General features: G+C 49.2%; 1 protein-coding gene across 4 annotated transcripts in view; it reads left to right on the top strand.

Moving 5' to 3' along the window:
• TNRC18 (trinucleotide repeat containing 18) overlaps positions 1–24,661 on the top strand; it is a 128,104-nt gene that overhangs the window by 45,713 nt on the left and 57,730 nt on the right. For all 4 annotated transcript variants that reach the window (XM_083585512.1, XM_083585511.1, XM_083585510.1 and 1 more), the window contains 5 exons: positions 2,531–2,656; positions 4,751–6,601; positions 17,279–17,381; positions 18,931–19,136; positions 20,226–20,372. In XM_083585512.1, coding sequence (XP_083441638.1) covers positions 5,263–6,601; positions 17,279–17,381; positions 18,931–19,136; positions 20,226–20,372 — 1,795 coding nt within the window. In that variant the 5' untranslated portion in view covers positions 2,531–2,656; positions 4,751–5,262. The remainder of the gene's footprint in view (positions 1–2,530; positions 2,657–4,750; positions 6,602–17,278; positions 17,382–18,930; positions 19,137–20,225; positions 20,373–24,661) is intronic.

Raw genomic sequence — 24,661 nt, 5'->3', positions numbered from 1 at the left:
CCACCATTCTGCTGCCATTCTGGACCACGAAACCCACATTTGTTACATTCTTTCAAGATACAAGGCACTCAAAGCTTGCGGACGTGCTTCCTCTGTCGCCGGATCCAGCCGTGGTGCGCAGGCAGGGCGCTTGGGAGGAAGCAGGCTGAAGCATGTGCAAGGATGTTGCTGCCATGCGCCACAGCACCTGCTTCCCTTCTGCAGCCACAGGCCCGTCGTTGTGGCAGACGTGGTTGTGCAGCAGGGTTAAGCAAGACTCGCTTCCGTTGCGTGGTTCCTACCTGCCTGCTGCTTTTCGGTGAAATATCGCTAACTGACGCTGCATGCTTTTTGGGGGAGACAGGGCAGATGTGGTCAGAGCAAAAAGCCAGCAAGCCAAAGCAACCTTAACTTGGTTCCTTCCCTTGGCTGGGGTGAAAGGGAGTCCACGAGAAGAGGAGGTTAAGGGGTGATATGATAGCCATGTTCAAATATATAAAAGGATGTCACATAGAGGAGGGAGAAAGGTTGTTTTCTGCTGCTCCAGAGAAGCGGACACGGAGCAATGGATCCAAACTACAAGAAAGAAGATTCCACCTAAACATTAGGAAGAACTTCCTGACAGTAAGAGCTGTTCGACAGTGGAATTTGCTGCCAAGGAGTGTGGTGGAGTCTCCTTCTTTGGAGGTCTTTAAGCAGAGGCTTGACAACCATATGTCAGGAGTGCTCTGATGGTGTTTCCTGCTTGGCAGGGGGTTGGACTCGATGGCCCTTGTGGTCTCTTCCAACTCTATGATTCTATTCTATTCTATGATTCTAGACAGACAGGTGGCCATCTGTCATAAGGACATAAGAGAAGCCTGCTGGATCAGGCCAATAGCCCATCCAGTCCAGCACTCCGTTCTCGCAGGGGTTGAACAGTTGCCTGTGTGAATCCAGGACGCAGGATTCTCCCATCCTGTGGTTTCCAGGGACTGGTCTTTTGAAGCATTGCTTGGAGGCGGTTGGGGGATGGATGGCGGCTAACAGACTGAGGTTGAATCCCTCCTGGTTCCCTGAAACCTTGCTTCTCGCAGGGAGGGAACCACCAGAAGGCCCTCAGAGCTGGACCTCAGTGTCCGGGCAGAACGATGGGGGTAGAGACGCTTCTTCAGGTCTATAGGGTCGATGCCGAGCATCCCCAGCACCCCCAAAGTTGGTGTGTCAGTGGCCTGTTGCCCCCGATATTGGGACAGGAATTTCTGTAAACTGACGTTCTGGGATGAGGGCCCCCTTCGTTTTCTCTGTCCAGAATCTGTTTGCTGGGTAGCCTCAAGACCGAGGGGAGGATGAAAGCTTCTCTCTTTCCCAACAGGCAGAATTTCAAAGACTTCAGGCGCAGAAGGCATAGTCCATTTTGCAATTCTAGCCCGTTTCAGTCATCATTTAATACCACCGCACCCAGGCGGTACATGAGATTCTCTCCCTCCTCATTCAATCCCCGCAACAACCCTCCGAGGCAGGCTAGGAGGAGAGTTGGTGACTGAGCTCAGGGCCACTGAGTGAGCTTCATGGCCTAGTGGGGATTCGAACCCTGGTCTCTCCTAGATACGAGTCCAACATAATAACCTCTACGCCGCTCTCACTGAATGCATGAGATGAACATGGTGCTGAATGTATGGGGTGCACAGAGGGACATTTGTGTGCGTTTGCAGCTCAGAAGCATTTCATTTTCTCGATTTCAACCATAGGGCTGGTTGGAATCGCGCAAGTTAAATCAAAGCAAGGCATGAGATTCCTGCATCGCAGGGGGTTGGAATAGATGACCTCTGGGGGTCTCGTGCAACTCTATGAAGCTTAAAACCTCTTTGGTTTAGGATGCTCTCGCAAGATCTTGTGGGACGACCCCTAGCACTCCTGTTTAAAAACGTGGATGCTTTTTCTTCTGAATATTTTGTAATATTCTGGGAATACGTTCAGGCTAGTATCCCTGAAGCGTTAGGGTATCCAACTACACCCTTAGAACCCAAAATATTTCTGCTGGATAATCTAAAAGATGTTATTCTGGAAAATAATCAACAAATAGTGTTAATAACTGCTGCTAAGATTATAACACCAAAAATGCGGGGTGGAGAATATACCTGAATGGATTAAGAACATTTTATCCTTAGTAATTTACGACTAAGCCAACTTATTACAAAATAATACATATAAACCAGCGTAACAGGTTCATGGGGGAAAAAGGGCATTTTTTTGGCAAAGTTTTGGAACAACAAAGTCAATGACAGCATCCAACTTCATGCTGCTTTCAGCCTGCTGTGGCAGTATTTCTGCATGCTCTTTATCTTTGGTTTATTTTGTTTATTCTTAATCATAATAAAATTAGGAATGCATTATTAGAACGTTCCTGTGCTGTGTTCTATGCTGGATTAAACGGATGTCGTTTAATTACTCTTGCGTGTCACTTTGAGTTGCATGGGTTTCTAAAAACCAATAGATGTGTTTAATAAATAATAATGATAATAATAATAATAAGGTTTACACCTGACTTTCCTCTATCTCTCTTTTCCAGGATTCTCCCACCTTCCCAACGGTCTGTATCCCTCATACATTCCTCTGAGCCACCTGGAACCTCACAACAGCGGCAGCCCCTTGCTTGCTCAGCTGGGCCAGCACAGCCTCTTTGAGTCTCCAAAAGGTGAGTTTGGCTCCCCCTCACTCTTTGTCTGGTGCCCCCAACTGCCCCTGGGAAGCCCCCAAATGGCACAGATACAGAACACACACAAACCCGTCCTGTGGTTGCTCACCATCACTGATGATGATGATAATCAGGGCTGCCTTCAGATTTCTTCTAAAAGTTTGGTGGTAGTTCTCTTTGACATCTGACAAGAGGGCGTTCATACGTCCGGATTTCCGCCAGGGCGCTGTTCACGAAGGTCGAATACTGGCTTTGTCAAGGAAATTCTGGACGTATGGCAACCCTAAATAGGAGCAGGCCTTGGAGATGGAGGTTAATTGGGAGGAGAAGAAGAAGGAGGAGGAGGAGGAGGAGGAGGAGGAGAATAATAATAATAATAATAATAATAATAATAATAATAATAATAATTTATTTATTTATTTATACCCCACACATCTGCCTGGGTTTCCCCAGCCACTCTAGGCAGCTTTCAACAAAATATTAAAATACAATAATATCCTTCAGATATTAAAAGCTTCCCTAAACAGGGCTGCCTTCAAATGTCTTCTAAAAGTTTGGTAGTTGTTTTTTCCTTTGACTGATAAGAGGGCGTTCCACAGGGCGGGTGCCACCACCAAGAAGGCCCTGTAACTTGGCTTCTTGCAGTGAGGGAACTGCCAGAAGGCCCTTCGAGCTGGACCTCAGTGTCTGGACTGGATGATGGGGGTGGAGATGCTATTTCAGGTCTACTGGACCGAGGCTGTTTAGGGCTTTCAAGGTCAGCACCAACACTTCAAATTGTGCTCGGAAACGTCCAGGGAGCCAATGTAGGTCTTTCAGGACCGGTGTTACACGGTCTCAACAGCCACTCCCAGTCACCAGTCTAGCTGCCACATGACTGCGTGCCTCTGGTCCTGGAAGTGCACCTGGGCACCATGAGGACTAGTGGCCTGAGATGGCTCCTTCTTTCTCCTTGCATTTACCTGATCCTCCTTTTTGCAGCTGCCTAAGCTGGTCTCTTGTTGCCTCCCATCTTGGGGCATGAATTTCTGTTCTGGGAGAAGGGCAGACTCCTATTTCTCCATCCAGAATTTGTTTTCTGGGTGGCCTCCAGACCTAGGGGAGGAGAAAAGCTTCTCTCTCTCTCCTCAATTTCCTCCAAAAACAGGCATAATTTCAAAGACTTCTGTCACAGAAGGCTTGGTCCATTTCAGGCAGTGGTACGCATGGTCTTATCCCTCGCATTTGCTCCCCGCAACAACCCTGTGAGGCAGGTTAGGCTGAGAGAGGCAGTGACTGGCCCCAGGTCACACACTGAGCTTTGTCATGGCCAGGTGGGGAATTCAAACCCAGGTCTCTCCCAGCTCTTAGTACGGCCCTCTAACCACCACACCACACTGGCTGCATGTATATGGGACGAATATGGTGTTGAATGTATATGGAATGTGCATAGAGACGTTTGCATGGTGCAGGATGAGTGCATCTCACATGGTTGAAATTGTGCAAATCATATCCAAGCATGACAGAAAGCTTAACCCCTTTTCCCCACCACCTGCCAGGTCAACTTGGGGTTCCCCGGCACACAATGATATTTTGTTGTATTTTTCCATTTTTTAATTATTGAATTTCAAAATACTAATCCACACGAAAAGGAAAAAGCAAGTGTCTCAGGCATACAGAAGCTAAAGTAAATGAAAGTCATTAGGATCGGAGAACTCTGCCCCCCACAAACCAAAGCAAAATAAACTCTTTTCAATATTAGGAAATAACGGGGTACTAACCCAAGGCAAATTATAATACACTTTACCATTAACGTTGCCGTGTTTGGTTTATTACATTAACTTGTTTACTTTCTGTGTTACAGGGTACAGATGGTGTGAAATAAAAAACCAAAAAAACCCAACCCATCTCTGCTCTCTATATGCCAATCTGTGCCATAAACAAATCCCTGCCATGTTCTTCATTATTATGCATATACAATTAAGTCATGCCGCATTTCGTTGGAATCATCGCATTGTTTGGGTCCCTGTGGCACTTTGAATCTGTGCAATCATGTTTCCTTTGCAAGCTCTCCGCCTTGCTTGGGGTTGCTTAAGTGTGTTCCTTGTTTTGCAGATGGGTTTTATCTTGGCGGCCACGCAGGACAGCCCCCCTTGCACCCCCAGGGCCCCCCCTCGAGGACGGCAGCCGGCCACGGGCCCAGCGCCCTCCACCGCGAGAAGGAGCTTGGGCACCTGCCCAGGGCCTCGAAGGACGGTGCCAGGGACGTCAGCAAGGAGCGGGCATGCCGGGGCGACGTCCTTCTGGCCGGCCCCAAGAAAGAGGGCAAGGCCCGGGAGGAGCCCAGGCCGCACAGCGTGGTGGACCTCACCCAGGACGCCAAGCCCGACAGCGACAGGAAAGTGAGCGCCCCCGACAAGGGTGCCAGGGCCGGGGAGCAGCTGCTGCCCCCCTTCCTGGCTGAGCACGTGCCGAGTCGCAGCGCCCACGGCGGAGAACCAAAGTTCAAGAACCCGCTGCAGACCTCCTCGCTCAGCAACTGCAACGGCGGAGGGGACCCTCTGGGGAAAGCGCTGGGCTCGGAGCAGGACCGCTGCGCCAGGGACCCCGCGCGGCACGACGAGAACATGAGGCCTTCCTCGCACTCGGAGCGGCTGCGGAGGGGGGATTCCGGGGCGGGGGCCGCCGCATTGCACGTGGCCTGCAGCTGCCCCTCTCCGGGCCAGCCGGGGAAGCTGGCCCCCGCTTCCTCCACCTTCCCCCCGCAGCCGGTCCATTCCAACATGTATACCATCTTCCCTCTGGCCAAGGAGGCTGGCAGGGAGCACAAGGTCATCGCACCCACCTTTGTGCCTTCCGTGGAGGCTTATGACGAGCGCAGCGGGCCCATCCAGATCGCCTCGCAGGCCCGGGACAACGGCGGCGGCAAGGTGAAGGAGAAGGACCCGCCGGCCGCCCGGGTGGGTGTCCTCCAGGCCTTGCCCGAGAGGTGCCTGGGCGACGGCGCCCGCAGCCTGCTGCCCCCGGACTTTGCGGCGCACGGCGACGCCAAGAGGATGGAGGTTCTGCGCGAGAAGGGCTCCGTCATCCGAGCCACCTCCACGGCGCTCAGGAAGCAGGGGCCCCCAGAGACGTTCCTCAGCAGGCCCCGGCTCGGCTCCCCCGAAAGCAGGGGCGACTTCCTCGCCTCCAAAGACTTGCTCAAGCCGGGCTCGGAGTCAGAGCATCGCTCCTGCGAGCGGGAGCGGTTTCCGCGGCCCGGCTGCAAGGACGCGGCGAAGATCTATGGCACTTTGGACAGTTCTTCCTCCTCTTCCTCTTCTTCTTTGTCGTCCGCCTCATCCCGGGGGCAGCACATCGACCACGGCCAGCCCCCAAAGCCGTCCGAGCAGAAATGGAAGCCTTTCGACATGGGCAACTTCGCCACCACGCAGATGGCCGTCTTGGCGGCACAGCACAACCAGGCCAGCCGGGCGGAGGAGGAAGCCAAGAAGGCGTACCTCGACCCCGGAGGCCTGCAGAGGACTGTGGTGACGGCGACTCGGAGCGCAGAAGGCCTCCATCCTACCTCTCACGGAGAAGGCTCGGCCATGCAGAGCCTCATCAAGTACAGCGGCAGCTTTGCCAAGGAGGCGGCGGCAGCTCGGTCGGGCAGCGGCAAGAAGAGCCCCTTCGGCGGTTTGGGGCACATGAAGGCTGACCCTGCCCTGCAGGCTTCGGCCAGGATCCAGCAGCTGCTGCCCCACCAGGCCAGCAAACAGCTGAAGAAGGAGCCTGAGCGTCCCGAGAGTGCCAAGTCCTTTGGGCGCGAGAGCATCGGGTCGCAGGGCGAGGGGGAGGTGCGTCACCTCCCCGTGGGCATCGCCGTGGCTGTGGCAAGGCAGAAGGACAACAGTGGCGGTGGCAGCAAGGTGGGGCCGGGATTGGCGGACCGTGATCGCGCCCTCTCCCTGGGCAACGTCAAAGGTAGGTCACCCGATGGGGAGGGTGGCTGGGCATTCTCTGGCGGGTAGCAGGTGATGGTAGAATTGTAGGAAAGGCCAGAGATTTTCCTTCTAGGAATACTGCCAGTAGAAATAAAGCAAAATATAAGACCACTGCTTATGTATTCAGTTACGGCTGCAAGAATACTGATAGCCACAAGTTGGAAATGTGAAACAACACCTACAGTAATAGATTGGCAATCACTCAAGCTAGAGTACTTTCAATTAGCAAAGCTGACCGGTAAAAATCAGAGGAGCCCCAAATGAAAAAGTATTTAGAGAATGGAGATTATTCAAAGAATATATAAGATTATATTGTAAAAATGACGTTATCCTAGCAGAACCGAATGATACTTGTATATAATAAACAAATAGAATAAATATACTAGAAAAATATACAGGAAAAGTTATAAAACAAACTGTGCAATAAAATTAAGACAATAGAAAAAGTACAACAAGAATGATTGGAAGTTTCTTTCAGAAGACTACATTAGAAAAGACAGGATGTTATAGCCAATGTTCATCTCTTATTGTTAACTCTTCTTTGCTTTTTTATTTTTATATTATCTTTTTTATTTTATATTTTTGTGTTTAATTTTCCTGTAACTATTTGTAATGTATATGTAAGATGATATTTTAAATCAATAAAGATGAATTTATATTTTTAAAAAAATTAAAAAAAGAATTGTAGGGTGGATGGAGGGGAACCGAAGGCTCAGCTCATGCAACTCCCTGCAATGCAAGAATTAGATCAGGGGTCAGCAAAGTTTTGTGGCTCGGGCCGGTTCGCGGTCCCGCAGACGCATTGGTGTGCTGGAGTGCGTGCGCATGCACAAATGCTATATCCCAATGGGAAGTCGGCCAGCATTGCGGAAGGCGGTCCCCTGCTCTGCTCTGTGCCGGTTTAGATGGATGATAGAGTTTAGATGATAGAGTGAGTGAGTGAGTGAGTGTGTGTCTGGGCAAAATGGAGGCTTGTTCTTTTGGTGGTGCTGGGAAAATCCATTTCTGGGTGTCTTGTTCTGTTTTTAATGCTCAGCTGTTGTCCAAGAGTGTTCTTTGCCTAACCATAGCTTGCCCAAGAGTGAAAAACAGGTCTTGCTCAAGACCTCTGCATTATTGCACGGGAGCCAACCAAGTGGGCAACGGGGGTCCACGGGCCGGTTAAATGACCCCCCATGAGCCGTTTGTGGCCCATGGGCGTTAGGTTGCTGACCCCTGAATTAGATGGATTGGGCTGGGTGGGCGTTGCTTGTGGGGCTGTGCCCAGCGGGTGTGGCACAACCGCTGTGGGTTCATAGATTCAGAAAGGGGCCTCAGAGCTCACCCAATTTGCTGCCAAAGCTAGACGTCTGTGGCTGAGATTGGCAGTCAGACGTTGTAGTCCCAATGTCTAGGGAGTGTTAGGTTGGCCAAGACTGGTGCGTTGTGCTGCAGTGTCGAGCAGGTGTGGGGCGATGTGCTGGGGGGCTTCTGTTGGTCATGAGAGGGGGCTCTGGGGCCCAGCAAGGCCTGTTGGTCATTCCAAGGACTGGACGATGCAAAACGAACGATGCAAAAAAAAAAAAAGAGCTTTATGGACATTTGGGTTTGTAGTTTACAGGCAGATTTCAGTATTTTCATGTTGCAGAATTAAGAGCATTCTTTCTTTTTGAGTTCACAGCACACACACACCCCGCTCATTGATCCTACAGAATATATGGTTTTTTTTGTGGTTTTGCAAAGACGCCTTGAGTTGCCTGCGGGGAGAGAAGGCGGCTGATAAATTTAATAACCAATAGTAATAGTAATAACTCCCTGGGCTGGAAAGGTGTATGTTTAAGTCTGAAAGCTCTCCTAGCATGCAAAGGGGTCTGTGTTTGTTTCTGCCCTTTGCAGACGTCCCAAAGTCCTTGCGCAGAGATGTGGCTGGTTACTTGCGAAGGTCTCTCCTTTGTTTTTCAAAGGCTCTGAGCTTCTCTCTCAAACAAGCACCCCTTTATCTGTGAACTACCACATTTAATTTTTACGAGAGGTGCCGTAATCACCCATGGCTCTTCCCATACTGAGCGGAGGCTGGTCAAATTTTTATTTCCCACGAGGTAGAAACTGATGCAACAGGCCATCTCCTGAACTTGCAATGAATTAGACTGGCCATTGGGTGTCACTGTCGTATCACAAAAAGGAGTAAACGGTTATTATTTTTAAGAGAGAAAATATGTGCAGTATACACTGTATATGAGAGAGACTGCCTGACCCTATATATGCTTACTCATGAGAAAGCCCTACTGTGCTCAGTAGGGAATGATGCAAAATGACCGCCGGTTCCTTCTAGCTGGGTCTCTCCTGCGTTTTGAAAAACAAATCTCTTCTTGACCACTGTCAATCAAAACAAGCTGAAAATCTGCTGTTGGTGTCGGTAGCCATCTTTTAGCCTGAGTAATTGCGAGGGTTGTGTCTGTGTGTCACTTAAGTTCTCTGTAATGTTGGTCACTTGGCTCCTTTTTTTGAGAAAAGCAATTTATTGGAAGTGTTGGCCGAGCCAGGAGACTGGCGTTCAGCTGGTTTTTGATGGGTCTGGGATATAGGCAGGGCCAGTGGCTTTTGGCAGGTTCACCCCGTGGCAAAGCCCAGCATTTTTTGGCCAGTTTGGAGGTGTGGAGTGAAGCACAAAACCTGTTTATTCAGCTGATGTGTGTGTCTAAAGAGGTGGTTGCTGGGGAGGGGGCAGGAATAAGACTTGCTCTAGCAACTGGACCTAAAAAAACTGCTTTGTTTTCTGTTTGCTTGGCTGTCAACCCGTGTGTGCGTGTGTATTTTATTTTAATTTTTAAAGGCATAAACTCCAGCTGTGCATATTTATCCAGGACAGTCCCTGTTCCACGGTCCTGCCTCTGGAGTATCTGCATCCCTGTTCAGCTTTGCTGGGTCATTTGAGGAAAATTGTCTTTGAGCCGTGCTGAAGAGCCACACTTCTTCCTCAAGAACTCCTAGTAGAAGTTAGGTTCCTGAATGATGTGTTGGCAGTGGTGGTAGAGCAGGGGTCGGCAACCTAAGGCCCATGGGCCACAAGCGGCCCATGGGGGTCATTTAACTGGCCCATGGACCCCCGCTGCCCGCTCAGTCGGCTCCTGTGAGCCACGCTAAACCGGCGCAGAGCAGAGCGGGGACCGCCTTCTGTGATGCTAGTCAGCTTCCCATTGGCTGCAGAAAGCTCCTGCAGCCAATGGGAAGCTGTGCACACCTCCTCCGCGCCAGAAGGAGCATCGGAAATAGTGTTTGCGTATGCGTGCGAGCGCTCGTGCACACTCCAGCCCACCGCAGCATCCGGCCCAAGCCTCAGAAACTTTGCCGACCCCTGTGGTAGAGGATAAACCTGATTTTTGGGTGTCAGTGCAGCGTTCGGTGCACAGCCTGCTATTTTGCATTATACACGGGTACATTTTGAACGATAGATAGATAGATAGATGATAGATACATAGATAGATCGATAGATGATAGATAGATGTTAGAGTGAGTGAGTTGCGTCTGGGCAAAATGGAGACTAGATCTTTTGTTGGTGCTGGTAAAATCCATTTCTGTGTGTACTTGTTCTGTTTTCAGTGTTCAGCTGTTGTCCAAGAGCGTTCTTTGCCTAACCATAGCTTGCCCAAGAATGAAAAACAGGTCTTGCTCAAGACCTCTGCATTATTGCTCTTATTTTAAAGCCGGACATAGCTATTTGCTGCATTTTGTGGAAACGGCCCTGAAATCACTTCGCTGTGATGTGTCCTATGTGGAGATCTTGAGCAACCGGCTCCTCCTAGCGAGGTGGTGGAAATGTGATCATGGGGTGGAGACTTCCGGGGTGGCGCCAAGACCAGGCTCAGGGCAGCTAACACCAGGTATAAAAACCATTAATTAAAATACAACTTAAAGACAAGATTAACGTACAACATTAAAATGCAGCCTTATTTCAGTAGAAACTCAAATCAAAAACTTTTTGGGGATGAAAACGTCAAATCCTCACCAGGGTTTTGAGTTGTACATGGGTGTGCTGTGCAACAGAGAAGGAAAAGGAATGAGAGACATGATGAAAAATCAAACCCGTAGCAGAATTAACTGACAACTCACATTACTGTTGGGTTTGAGGGTCAGGGAGTCCGGTCCATTTGCCAAATTGAACAGAAGCTTTGCACAAAATATTAGAGCGTGAATTATGTGTAGCAGCGCCGTGTCGAGGCTGAAAGCCTTTGCAGTGTTAACATCACTGGATGTAACTCTCACAAAATTAAGACCGCGTGGTCTTTCACCTCCCTCCTCCATGAGAAAAAGTATTTACAGAGGAACCTCAGTTTTCGAGAGTCTTGGTAGCCAAATGTTTCGGCTTTTAAACGCCCAAAACCCGGAAGTAATTGCCTCTGTTTTTGAACGCTTTTCAGAAGTCAAACAGCTTCCGAGGTGCGTTTCTCCATTTTCTCAATGGAATTTGCTGACCGCCCTTTGCGCCTCGGTTGCTGGATGGTTCAGAAGTCGAACGGTCTTCTGGACCGGATTACGTTCGACAACCGAGGTTCCATCGTGTTGCCCACTGGCTAGTTTTTAAGTTTAGGAGCCCCACATGAAAAATGACCCATATTGTTAAAATGCACACAGGATTTGGCTCAGAAAGGGATTTTTGCATACCGACTGAGGTTGCTGAGATTTGGGAGGGGCTGGTGCATGCATTTGAGTGTGAGAGAGGTAAAACCAAGAGCGAAGGCATCTTAATTCTAGAATTTGCAGAGCGCTCCTTAAATTTACAGTGGTACCTCTGGTTGCGAACGGGATCCATTCTGGAGGCCTGTTCGCAACCTGAAAAGTACGTAACCCACACCTGCACACGTGCGGGTCGTGATTTGCCTCTTCTGCGCATGCGCGTGATGTCATTTTGCGCATCTGCGCATGCGCGAGCGGTGAAACCTGGAAGTAACCTGTTCCATTACGCTGCGGGATGCAACCTTAAGCAAACGTAACATGAGGTATGACTGTATAGTAAAGAGGAGCAGGATTCCAGCCAGCTGAGGATGCCGTTCCTTGCCGCCAGCTCGCAAGGCATGCGCCGTCCCATGCTCACTGGTTGCCGTGCAGCCTGCCTGCCTCTCCTTCCTTCTCTGGCCACTCCAAGATGCGCTGCTGATGCTCTCCGAGGCAGATGCGTTGGGCCTGGCGGAGCGAACCCTCCCTCTTTGCGCTTCAGAAAGGGAGAGGCAGACTTGGACGTATCCATCAGTCCGTCTGCCACCGACGGTCAGGCCAGCGCTTTTGTTCCGGGGCCTCGTTTTTTTCTGGCAGACGTCCCCCTGCTCCGCCTCGCACCCGGTTCCCACAGCACCCCCCCTCCCCGGCCCACTGCTTTGACTGGAGCCAGGAGACGGGGAGGGGTGGTGGCTGGGAGCCCACGGAGGGGATTTGTTTGTCTGAGCTGGTTTGGAGAGAGGGCCCCCCAACCCTTGCTCTGCACCGCAGCCCACCCCTCCCCGGCCGCGTTAAACATAATTTACTGAGCAGAACTAAAAGCCTGCAAACAAGGCTTGCATTCTGCCAGGCTGGCCGGGCGGTTGCTAAGCGATGGAATTGGCTTTCAGAAAGAAAACAAGGCCTGCTTTCTCTCCAGCCACGTCCGCCCCCTTTCCCCTCGTCCCGGTGTGCCAAGAGACGTTTTCGCTAATAACATTAGTTCGCTTGCGCCGAGTGGAGGGCGCTTGAATGCTCAGAACCGTTTCCTCCCACCCTTAAGAGAAAAGCCCAGGGCTTTACTTGGCTAATCTCCTCGTATTTGGCAAGTAAACCTATACTCCTTTAATGCAGGGCATCGGTTGCCGAGGCAACGGGGGCCAGGGTTGCTCCCCACCCCTCTGGCTCTAGCCTGTGCATAACTGATTGAATCTCGAAGGCGCTTCGTGCGTCAAACGCCGGGCGTATTTTATCGAGACAAGACCGGCCATTGAGTTGCCGGAGACAATTGCCGGCTTGTAAATTGCAGGGGGGGGGGCTATCCTGTTGCAGGAATGGGGTGGGTGACATTTATGAGCAAGTGGGGGGGGGGAGAGAGCAAAGAGTATGCTGGCTGTTATCCACCCTCCTTATTTTTTGCAGTCAGGCATCACAATGAACCACCGCAGCTACAAATAGTTTGGAATAATAATAATGTAGCTTGCAAAAATAAACACCACGCCAGTTGTTTGTTTGGTTTCAGGCCATTTTGGCCCATGCAAGAGTGGCAGGGAGTGTGTGTCTGTGTGCAGGAGACTGAGTCCAGGCTGACTCCAACTCAGCAGCCGCCTGAAAAGCGACTGAGCTTTTCATTAAATAAATAAAATGCACTGCGTGGCGGGATGGGTTAGTGTGCTGGATGCGCCATTGCGGCGAGGCTGCCTGTTGGCTGGGCTTAGTTAGCAGGTGCAAAAATAACCCCAAATCAGCTGGCACCAAGCACTCCACATTTGGGTTGTGGACTCCGGCATGCGTTCCAGGGAAGGTTTGGTGTCACTGGGCAAAGAAGTTTGGGAGCCTGAAAGCAGCGAGGGTCAGTCCCTCATATGCTCTCCGTGTTTTCGCCAGCAAAACTAGCGAGGTTTTTTGAAAATATTTCGCAAGTGAGCCCTTTATGACGCAATTATAGCCCCGTGTGCATTCTGCTCAGTCAGTAGAGCACAATACAGTGGTACCTTGGGTTACAGACACTTCAGGTTACAGATTCCGCTCACCCAAAAATAGTACCATGGGTTAAGAACTTTGCTTCAGGATGGCAACAGAAATCACGTGGCGGCAGTGGGAGGCTCCATTAGCTAAAGTGGTGCTTCAGGTTAAGGACAGTTTCAGGTTAAGAACGGACCTCCGGAACGAATTAAGTTCTTAAACCGAGGTACCACTGTACTCTTAATCTCAGGTTTGCAGATTCGAGTCCCACGTTGGGCAAAACATCCTTGCACTGCAGAGGGTTGGGCTAGATGACCCTTGTTGACTCTTCCGAATCTCCTCTCCTCTGATTCTATGATTTCATTTCCTTCTGACCTGACTGTTTAACACTCTGTAATATATGTACCTTACGCAGGTGGCGCTGTGGTGTAAACCACTGAGCCTAGGGCTTGCCGATTGGAAGGTCGGCAGTTCGAATCCCCGCGACAGGGTGAGCTCCTGTTGTTCGGTCCCTGCTCCTGCCCACCTAGCAGTTCGAAAGCACGTCAAAGTGCAAGTAGATAAATAGGTACCGCTCCGGTGGGAAGGTAAACGGTGTTTCCGTGCACTGCTCTGGTTCGCCAGAAGTGGCTTAGTCCTGTTGGCCACATGACCCGGAAGCTGTACGCCAGCTCCCTCGGCCAATAAAGCGAGATGAGCGACGCAACCCCAGAGTCTGCCACGACTGGACCTAATGGTCAGGGGTCCCTTTACCTTTAATATATGTACCTACAATGCAGGATAGGACTTTGTACTTCTGATGGAGTGGAGCCCATCAAGCCATAAGACATGTTCTAGACTTTGAAGGTGCCACAAGATTGTTTTTCCTGCAAAAGGAGATCCCCTCTAGAAATGGTGACTCTCCCTCTCTTCACACCAAGAGTCCTTGCTTGTAGCCTCTGTGTGCTTCCTGATCTCTGTTTGCTGGGATGTCGCTCAACTTATTTTTTAGAGGGCGGAAAATATCTGTACCTAGAAAATCAGCAACAGATTTTCTCCTTGATTTGGTTTAAAAACAAACAAACCTTTCTTGGGATGCCTTGTTAAAATGTTAGCTGGACTCGTCATACTTTAGGGTTTGCCTCCTTTCAGCAGAATGAGCGACAAATTCAGCAGCGGAGAGAGTGAAGTCATACACATTTCCATCTCCAGAGGGCAGAGGGACTGTGGGAATCTCTGGGGAGTAATTGCGTCATGCACCTCAACCCTCCAAAAATGCATGAACGTTGAACACCAAAACACCAAGCAGCCTGCCATTTTGCACAGCGTAGCTGCCGAGTTGCACTTCACGTTTCTCTAGCATACTGTATCTTCAATCTAAAGTCGAAACAAAATAAAAAATTCCTTCCAGTAGCACCTTAGAGACCAACTAAGTTTGTTCTTGGTATCGGCTTTCGTGTGCATGCACACTTCTACAGATACACTGAAACAGAAGTCACTAGACACTTATATACCTCAGGTTAAGAACTTAATTCGTTCTGGAGATCCGTTCTTAACCTGAAACTGTTCTTAACCTGAAGCACCACTTTAGCCAATGGGGCTTCCTGCTGCCGCCGCGCCGCCGGAGCACAATTTCTGTTCTCATCCTGAAGCAAAGTTCTTAACCCGAGGTAATATTTCTGGGTTATCGGAGTCTGTAACCTGAAGTGTATGTAACCCGAGGTACCACTGTATAGTGAGAAGGTGGGGTGTGGTATTACAGTCGTACCTCAGGTTACAGATGCTTCAGGTTGTGTTTTTTCGGGATACTTCCAGGTTTCGGTGGTCGCGCATGCACAGAAGCGCCGAATCGCAACCCACTCATGCACAGACCTACCGCTGCGGGTTGCAAACGTGCATCCCGCACGGATCACGTTCGCAACCCGAGCGTCCACTGTACTCAGAAGGGTGGTGGGAATGGGTGATTGGCTGATAGGTGTGGTAAACCTGTCGATGACTGTATCACCCATGAAAGCTCATACCAATAACAAACTTAGCTGGTCTCTAAGGTGCTACTAGAAGCATTTTTTAAATTCTTTTTCTACTACGGCAGACCAACACGGCTACCTGCCTGTAACTTCAATCTGAAGGTGTGTTGTTTTGTTTTCCTTTAAATGAGTGCAAAGCAGGGCTGTTCCACAGCAAATCCACGCCGCATACAGCTGCTGTTTTAGGAGTCTTCAGCTCCAGTAGAGTTGGAAGTGACGCACAAGGGTCATCTAGGGCCAACCCACTGCCAGTGCACAAATCACAACTAGAGATGGGGAGAGTGGTCCTTCATAGGAGAATCGTGCCCCACTTTTTGTCTGCAGAAATTGGGCTCTCCTTCCTTTTCCCAGTGCGCCCGCTTGTCTGATTTGTGAACCTTTGGGTCTTCATTTCCTTTATTCTTGGGAGGCTGTGCACATCAAAACCAGATCAAATGTGTATGTCTCTGCTTAATGAATTTAAGACTTCTGAACATGTTAGGACTATAGCCTGGGTGCCAATTCTTTTTTCCCCCAAGTGTGCATATGAGGCATTGAAATGTGAAAGAGCAGCGTATTGTATTTTTTGTCCATCAACTAATTTTTGAAAAGAATTCTGAAAGTGCACATGCAGTTAATGATGCCATTCAAATGTGCTGATAGCTATTTTCTAAATATAAAGAGCTATACAAGTTTCGTTCTTCCCTGGTCTGCTGAACAATGCAGTTTACGCCTCAAATTCTGAGAGTGCCTTGAATCTGCTCCTTCCCAGCACCCTAGACTCACTTTTCCAAGTGCAAGGCTACAATCCTAATCCCATTTACTTGGGAGTAAACCCCATGGAAGTGAAGAGGATTTACTTTTGAGTAGACATAGGATTATGTTGTTAATCTGCCCCTCGCTTCCTCCAATCCTATTTTAAAAGCAATTAGGCAGAGTTCACTTAGGTGCTACTGGTGTTATTTTGTTGTTTAGTCGTTTAGTCATGTCCGACTCTTTGTGACCCCCTGGACCAGAGCACGCCAGGCACTCCTGTCTTCCACTGCCTCCCGCAGTTTGGTCAAACTCATGCTGGTAGCTTCGAGAACACTATCCAACCACCTCATCCTCTGTCGTCCCCTTCTCCTTGTGCCCTCCATCTTTCCCAACATCAGGGTCTTTTCCAGGGAGTCTTCTCTTCTCATGAGGTGGCCAAAGTCTTGGAGCCTCAGCTTCACGATCTGTCCTTCCAGTGAGCACTCAGGGTTGATTACCTTCAGAATGGAGAGGTTTGATCTTCTTGCAGTCCGTGGGACTCTCAAGAGTCTCCTCCAGCACCAGAATTCAAAAGCATCAATTCTTCGGCGATCAGCCTTCTTTATGGTCCAGCTCTCACTTCCATACATCACTACTGGGAAAACCATAGTTTTTACTATACAGACCTTTGTTGGCAAGATGATGTCTCTGCTTTTTAAGATGCTGTCTAGGTTTGTGTTATTTAGCATTGACCAACTGGTTTTTGCAATAATGATGTGATGATTTGCTATGAGGTAGGCAAAGACCAAGTGGCTGGTGCCAATATGCCAAGTGGAAAAAATTCCTACCAGGCCCCTCAATGGTGATCAACCAAGGTCCATAGCAAGGTCAAGGAACGAAAACCTTATAGGGCCGGAGGGTGGGAAACAAGAATAGCTGGTAGGTGGCAAAAGAGGGAGATCCCTGGCCACGCCTCCATTAAATAGGGCCACCCCCACCCCCAGAGCCAGCCGATTGGCTGGCCAGGAGGTGACGCTGCTGGGGATTCCCCCAATTGCGCGGCGGAGGCTGGGCGTGAAGCTCGCAACCACACCTCCTCTGCAGGCGGAAGTGGCTTTTTCAGGACATAGATTTGCACCATAAGTTGGCCCTCCCATGCTCTGCTATGGCCTTCCCACAAAGAATCCTGGGAACTGCAGTTCTGTGGGAGCGGGGCGGAACTAGAGTGCTCAGCACCCACCCCAATTCCCCCGGAGTTGATCTTGCTCTCTTGCCAACTGTCCTCTGCTCGTGACTTCCAGGACACGGACGCTCCAGTGAGGACTGTGGGGATGACCGCCCGCGCCACCGAGACAGCCACCTCCTGGCGAGTCGTCTGGAACGAGACCAGGAGAAGCTCCTCAGGTGACGCCCCTGTGGGTGGGCTGCGTGGAGCTCAGGTTGTGCTTGGGGGAGCTGCTCGGCAGCTGGGGCTCCGGGAACGGTGGACTGCCGGGAAGACCTGGGCACGAAGGGCGGCTGCTGGGCAGCTTCGTAATTCCATTTCTCCGTTTGGTGGGCGGAGGAGGAACTGAATGGGGGTGGTAGGAATGCACCTGCCGCTGAATAGCTGCTTCTGGGAAACATGAGGTGTTGCACCCCCCCCCCTGTCCTGTTCTGGGGCTTCCGATTGGGGCATCTGGTTGGCCACTGTGAAAAACAGGATGCTGGACTAGATGGGATCTCTCTGGTCTGTTCTCCTTCACCTTCTCTTTCTCCTCCCCCTCCTCCCCCTCCTTTTCTTCTTCTTCTCCTCTTTCTCTTTCTCTTTCTCTTCTTTCTTCTTCTCCTTCTCCCCTCCTCCTCCTCCTCTTCTTCCTTTCTCTTCCCTGCTCCTCCTCCTCTTCTTATTCACATATATCTCGCCTCCCCCCCCAACTGGACTCCAGGCGGCTCACAAAAATTTAAACAAAGGCAGATGAAACACATATAGATGAGAACATGTAATATGTCCCCAGTATACCAGTGCATCAAAGTTTCAAAAATAGTTTCACTATTTTATCACTTGCGGTTTGCTGCCCTGGGCTACTTTGGGAGGGTGGTCAGAATATACATTTAATAAATAAATGTGGAACTTGAAATTCAGATTTTGTTTTTTAAAAATAGCATAATGCATTTTAAGCTGTGGTTATGATTAATTTGGTATATATTGGTGGCGCTGTGGGTTAAACCACAGAACCTAGGACTTGTTGATCAGAAGGTCGGTGGTTCGAATCCCCGTGACGGGGTGAGCTCCCGTTGCTCAGTCCCAGCTCCTGCCCACCTAGCAGTTCGAAAGTGCAAGTAGATAAATAGGTACTGCTCCAGTGGGAAGGTAAACGGCATTTCCGTGCGCTTCTCTGGTTCTCCAGAAGCGGCTTAGTCATGCTGGCCACATGACCTGGAAGCTGTACGCCGGCTCCCTCGGCCAATAAAGCGAGATGAGCGTCGCAACCCCAGAGTCGGCCACGACTGGACCTAATGGTCAGGGGTCCCTTTACCTTTACTTTACCACATAATGACACTTCCCTGCACTTTAAAGCAAGGGGGCAGAAAGTATCTACAGTTACTCTGACCCCCCCCAACAAAAAAGCCAGCCCACCCCCAATCTGGGCTGCTTAGGGTTGCATAGAACGGATATTTATGGGTGTGTCGGGACTGTGGAACTGAAAGTAAATTCTTGGGCTGATCGTGTGCCCAGGGGAAGAGGTATATAGTGCCCAGAATTGGTCACAGGCCTCCAGGTGTGGTCTGAGCAAGACAGAATAGTGTGGTAGTATGATTCCTCCAGGACTATATACTTCTGTTGATGCAGCCTAGAATAGCTATGGAAACTTGCGGCTGATGGGAGTTATAATCTAAGCACTTGGTGGGCACCAGGTTGGCAAAGGCTGCCCTCGCTCCTAATCCTATCCCTTGTCTTTCCTCCCCTTAGAGAAAGCAAAGAGCTGGCTGACTTCGCGCGGATACATCCTGCCGGTTGCACTGCGAACAGTTTGAACTCCAACCTCATGGTGACTGGGGGCCCCCCCTTGACTGGCTCAGGGCGGTGGTCCGCTGACCCCGCGTCCCACCTAGCGACTCACCCGTGGCTGCCCAGGACCAGCAGCTCTTCAATGTGGTTGGCGGGACATCCCTACGGTGAGTCTGTGGGGCAGGGGTTCCGCTCGCTGGCGGGATTGCAGGATTGGACCGGCACCTACCGAACTTGAGGGGCAGGTGGGTGGGCTGGCAGAAGGTCTCCGCTCTTGTGGGGAGGGGCAGCATCCGTCTGGGCAAATAATCTGTGAAGGCCTCACCTGGAGCAGTTTCGTTCCAGCAGCACCATTTCCTGGACTGCTGTTTCCAAAGACAGGGAGCCAGGTTATTCATTCATTCATACATTCATTCACTTATATGCTACATTTCATTGGAAGATCATAGGGAAGTTTGCAATATACGGTATTGGCCTGAATATAAGCCGCACCTGAATATAAGCCGCACCTTTAAAATTCAAGGGAAAAAAGACAATACCCGAATATAAGCTGCTCCCTTAAAATTCCGCAGGCACTCACCCCCGTTCCGTTTTACCATATGTCTGTTTCAGCAGTGATATCGTGAAAGCCCATTTTTGTAAGGTCGTGACTTTCAGCCTCACTTTAACTTTTCACGGTCGGAATTTTGAAAAAATTGCGGTTTATATTCAGGCCAATACGGTATAAACACAAAAATGCATCGCATAGTAAGAGACTTAAACAATACTCCCCAGTTTGAAAGGCCGTAGGTGGTTTAATTAGCCAAAGGCCTGGGAGAAGAGGGAGGTTTTCTCCTCGCATCTCAAGATACGTAGTGAAGGCGCCAAGAGAGCCTCGAGAGGGAGAGCTTTCCAAAAATGGGGAGCCACCACAGAAAAGGCCCTGTTCTCGTGTTGCCACTCTCCAGACCTCCTGTGGAGGAGGCACACAAAGAAAGGCCTTTGATGGTGATCACAGGGTCTGGGGCGGTTCAGATGGGGAGAGGTGGCCCTTGAGAGAATTGTGGTCCAGAGCCGTTTAAGGCTTTTTAGGTCAGAACCAGCACTTTGAATTGGGTCTGGAAATTGATTGGCAGCCAGGGCAGTCAGGCTGGGATCACTGAAGCTGTCTTGCCCCGGTGAGCAACCCGGCCGCCGAATTCTGCACCGGCTGAAGTTTCTGAACCGTCTTCTGAGGCAGCCCCACGTATAGTAATCTCTAGTCCTTTTTCTCTTAGGTCTCGGCCACCCTTCGTTGCACCAAGGCATGACTCCCGGCTTTCCCGCTGCCATGGGGGGAGCGCTCCCTTCCGCCTACCAGTTTGCCAGGGACCCTCAGTCTGGCCAGCTTGTCGTGATCCCCAGCGAGCACCTGCCGCACTTTGGTGAGTATCTAAGCCAGGAGGGATGGCTTGAAAGGCTCTTTTCTGGGACGGGGGAGCTTTCGGGATGCTAGAACTCCATTCTTCACCCTCAAGAGCCTAGGGCCCAAGCCCTTTCTTCCAGCTTGGCCCTAAGGCTATGTTTTCCCTAACCTCGCTCAGCTGTCCATCGCTGATGGGCAGAGTTCATTTATTTATTTTTTTGATTTTTTAAAAAATAATATTTATTAAGAGTTTAAAGATTACAAAAAAAGAGAAACAAAAAACAGACAGCAAAAAAGTTAACAACATATACATTACAATATATTAAAAAAATAGATAGAAAAAAGAAAAAAAGTAAAAATAGAAAGAAAAATACAGCAATAACAATAAAAAGAGAAAAAATAAAACACACATCCAATATTCCATCTCTTTGTCTTTCATTTACTTGTTTCATCGACCTCCTCACACCTCCCTTTTTGTATTCTAATTTAATTATTTGTTTCAGCAAATTCTTTCCATCTTTCTCAATTTTTATTGGATAATTTATCTTAACAGTCTAGCCTATCAATTAACTCAACAAATCCTTTTCATCCTTCAGAATATTCTATCATTCAATTTACCTTAATTTATTTTAACCTTATCTTACGATAAAATACCTTAAATCCTAGAACTTAATACTAATTTATACAGATCTCCTAATATCATTTCTGCTAAAGCCAAATAATTTCATTCCACCATTTTTCCTAATTCCCAAAATAGATTTTACCCTAATTTCCAAAATAAACTTTTAAAACTTTCTTCCAATCTTCATCCAACGTCCCTTCTTCCTGGTCTCGGGTTATGTCAGGCCTTACTGTCTTTTCCATCTAGTCCATCAACCTGGTAGTCTTATGTCCGAGGCTCTTAAGTCTTTTCCATGTCCCTTCTGCAGTTCTTCTTCTTGTTTATACCAGCTCTTTGCCTTGTCTTTTATTAGTCTCTTTCTTAATTTCTTTCCTTTCTCATTGAGGAGTAGGTCTCGGGGAAACTCCAACCCAAAAATATCTCCATCTCCCCTCATCAGATCAGCCCATTCCCCACAGTCCCATTCCCCACAGTCAACCGGGTAGTCCAGAAAATATTTACCGTATTTTTCGCTCGATAACACGCACCTGACCATAACACGCACATCGTTTTTAGAGGAGGAAAACAAGGGAAAAAACATTCTGAATGAAACAGTGGATGTATCATTTTTGTGCTTCATGCTGTGGCCACAGACATGTGATCTGATGGTGAATTTGGGGTGACCCAATGCAAAAATCCTGAGAATCCGTGGATCCATGCTTTGTAACCACGTTTTTGCACCATTGCAGCCCCAGGCAACAGTGGGTGGGTGATTTTGGGGGGGGCAGGCTGTAGCCATGGACATGCTATGTGCTCTGATGGTGAATTTGGGGTGACCCAATGCAAAGATCCTGAGGATCCATGTTTTGTAACCACGTTTTTGCACCATTGCAGCCCCAGGCAACAGTGGGTGCGTGATTTGGGGGGGGCAGGCTGTAGCCATGGACATGCTATGTGATCTGATGGTGAATTTGGGGTGACCCAATGCAAAGATCCTGAGGATCCATGTGGATCCATGCTTTTTAACCACATTTTTGCACCATTGCAGCCCCAGGCAACAGTGCGTGTGTGATTTTTGGGGGGCAGGCTGTAGCCATGGACATGCTATGTGATCTGATGGTGAATTTGGGGTGACCCAATGCAAAGATCCTGAGGATCCATGTGGATCCATGCTTTTTAACCACATTTTAAGTGGGGAAGGAAGGAAAAATACAGAATGGACAAGGAGCACGAGAGGGGTGTGCAGAGAAGCAGCTGGCTAAGAATGCAGGAGAGGGGTATAACGGGAGGGAGGAAAGGAAGGCAAAAGTTTTCCCTCACCTACCCACCCAAGCCAGCCAGCCAGCTCTCTCTCTCTCTCTCTCTCTCTCTCTCTCTCTCCCTCCTGCATGTTTTCAGCAGCACCGGAGCACAGAGACGACACTCTGCTTTCCCCTCTGCTTGCCTGGAGGGGAGGGGCTTTCCCTGCTCTTTGTTCCGTTTGAGCAAACACAGCAAGGAAACAGAGGAGGGTGGGCAGTAAGACCCTGAGGCAGAATGCAGGAAAGCAGCCACTTCCTCTTTTCAGGTTTCCCTTCTCCGAGACGCGCGATTTGATTTTTGCCTGATTTTTTTTGCCATTTGGCTCCAGGGACCACACATTCGCTCAATAACACGCACAGACATTTCCCCTTCCTTTTTAGGAGAAAAAATCTGCGTGTTATAGAGGGAAAAATACGGTAAATGCATGTTTCAAAGTCCCTCCAAAATTAAGGACCCCCACAACTCCAGACCCCCCCCCCCGGCCCACTCCAGGTTCAATCTTCAAAAACAGCGGCTTGTGCTCCTGCAGGACCTCGGTTCTATCCATTTGTGTTGCTTGAGGTTCAACAGCAACTTCCTCCATTGTCTTCTGCATTTGCACTTGCCCTGTCAAAACAGGTTCCTGGGTTGGGTCCTGAGTGGATTCTATATAAGAATTCACTGTTTGTCCAAAATTTTGAACTGCAACAGTCATCAGATTCATCTTCTCATGCATCTGCTCCAGCAAAGCGTTTGTCTTGCAAAAAGCAAGCAAACTTCTTCTATATCCATTTTTGTTCAAGGTCAGAGTCTGGTCTCACGATCCTAATCTTCACAGCTGTGAAATCCCCAGACTGACTCCAGCAACAATTTAACAAGCTCCCTCTAGAGGGAACAATTTCCATTTGTATCCATCTTTTGAAGGCAAGTCCAGCAAAAAAAGAAGTTACTTGCATTTTTCAAATTTCATTTCTTTTAAGTGCAAAAGGTAACTTTGGAATCAATTTGTTTCTCTTCTTTAACTATCTGTCGAAAAACATTCCATTCACAGTTGATGGGCTTCCCCAAAGGTTTCTGTCTCTGACACCCCGTTCCCAGGTTTGAGACGGTGGAAATTTATCTTTCTTTATCCTCTCTCCACAGGCTTAAACAATCTAAATTCCCCCTCTTTTCCCCTGCTTCCAAGAGGGGTTTTGATGGTTAAAAATGAGGGAAATTTAGATCTTTATATACAACTCTCCAGACTTTGGCTTGCACAATTTTTGCTTCAGTCTATATACAAAAAGCGGGAGGCGGACTTCCTGTTTAGACCTTCCCGCTTCAATGCCAAATTAAAATGTTTCTTAATCCAATTTTCCGTTCTACTCACGGGTACTTGTTTAGAGTCCAATTGTCCACAGGAAAAAGTCAGCGCTCTCCGGCAACGGCTGTGCGGCTTCACTCCGTAAGAATAGCGGTCGATTCAAGACACCGCGCTGCTCACCCCACGTCGCTTCGGATCCCCAAAAAAGGGGTTTCCCTGCGAGTAGGGGAGGCGCTCCTGGTGTCAGCCGAATCCCACGTTCCCAGGCTTTCTCCGTCTGGGATTTTTAAAGGGTCTCCGCCTTCGCCGCGGCGGCAAGACCCGATTTTCACGGAGCGGGTTCCTCTGAGTCAGAGGAATTCCACCATTGCCGATGGCGCTGACCCGGAAGTACTACTGATGGGCAGAGTTCAATCCTGCAGGGAACACCGTGCCCAAGCAGATCCCTGCAGGCAGAAGGATTGAGCCCTCTGTTTATCAGGTACGATACGATAATCTTTATTGTCATTGTCCCATACAGAACAACGAAATTGAAAAAATCGACATCAGACATTCAGAAACCAACAAGCCTGCTATCCCAGCCTGGTTAACCCCCTAAGAACTCTGATACCCCATAATTAAATACAATATACTCCCATAGAGACTACCTTACACTGCGTTTAAAACCAAAATCACATTTGGATAGAAACTGTTTCTCAGGTGGCTAGTCCTAGTCTTTATAACCCTGTACCTTCTTCCAGAAGGCAGAAGCTGAAAGAGATCATTTCCGGGGTGCGCACCGTCCTGCGCTATCTCTGCAGCTTTCTTATGGCACCTGGAAGCATAGATTTGATCCAAGGTGGGAAGAGTGCACCCAATTATTCTCTCCGCAGTCTTTACAACCGTGGAAAGCATTGTTTTCCCCCTTACTGTGCAGCTCCCAAACCACACACACAGACCATAAGTTAATACACTCTCCACACTACAATGGTAAAATGCCATCAACAGGTCCTTGGAGAGATTATTTTCCGGAGGATTCTCAGAAAATATAACCTCTGCTGTGCTCTCTTAATCAGGTCTTTGCTGTTTTCTCCCCAGGTTAGGTCATCTCTCAACTCCATTCCCAGAAATTGAAAAACCGAGA

This window comes from Podarcis filfolensis (assembly GCF_964270895.1).
Source record: "Podarcis filfolensis genome assembly, chromosome: 14".
NCBI lineage: Eukaryota > Metazoa > Chordata > Lepidosauria > Squamata > Lacertidae > Podarcis > Podarcis filfolensis.
Note: the sequence above shows the minus strand (reverse complement) of the source record. Positions and strands in the feature narration are given on the sequence as shown.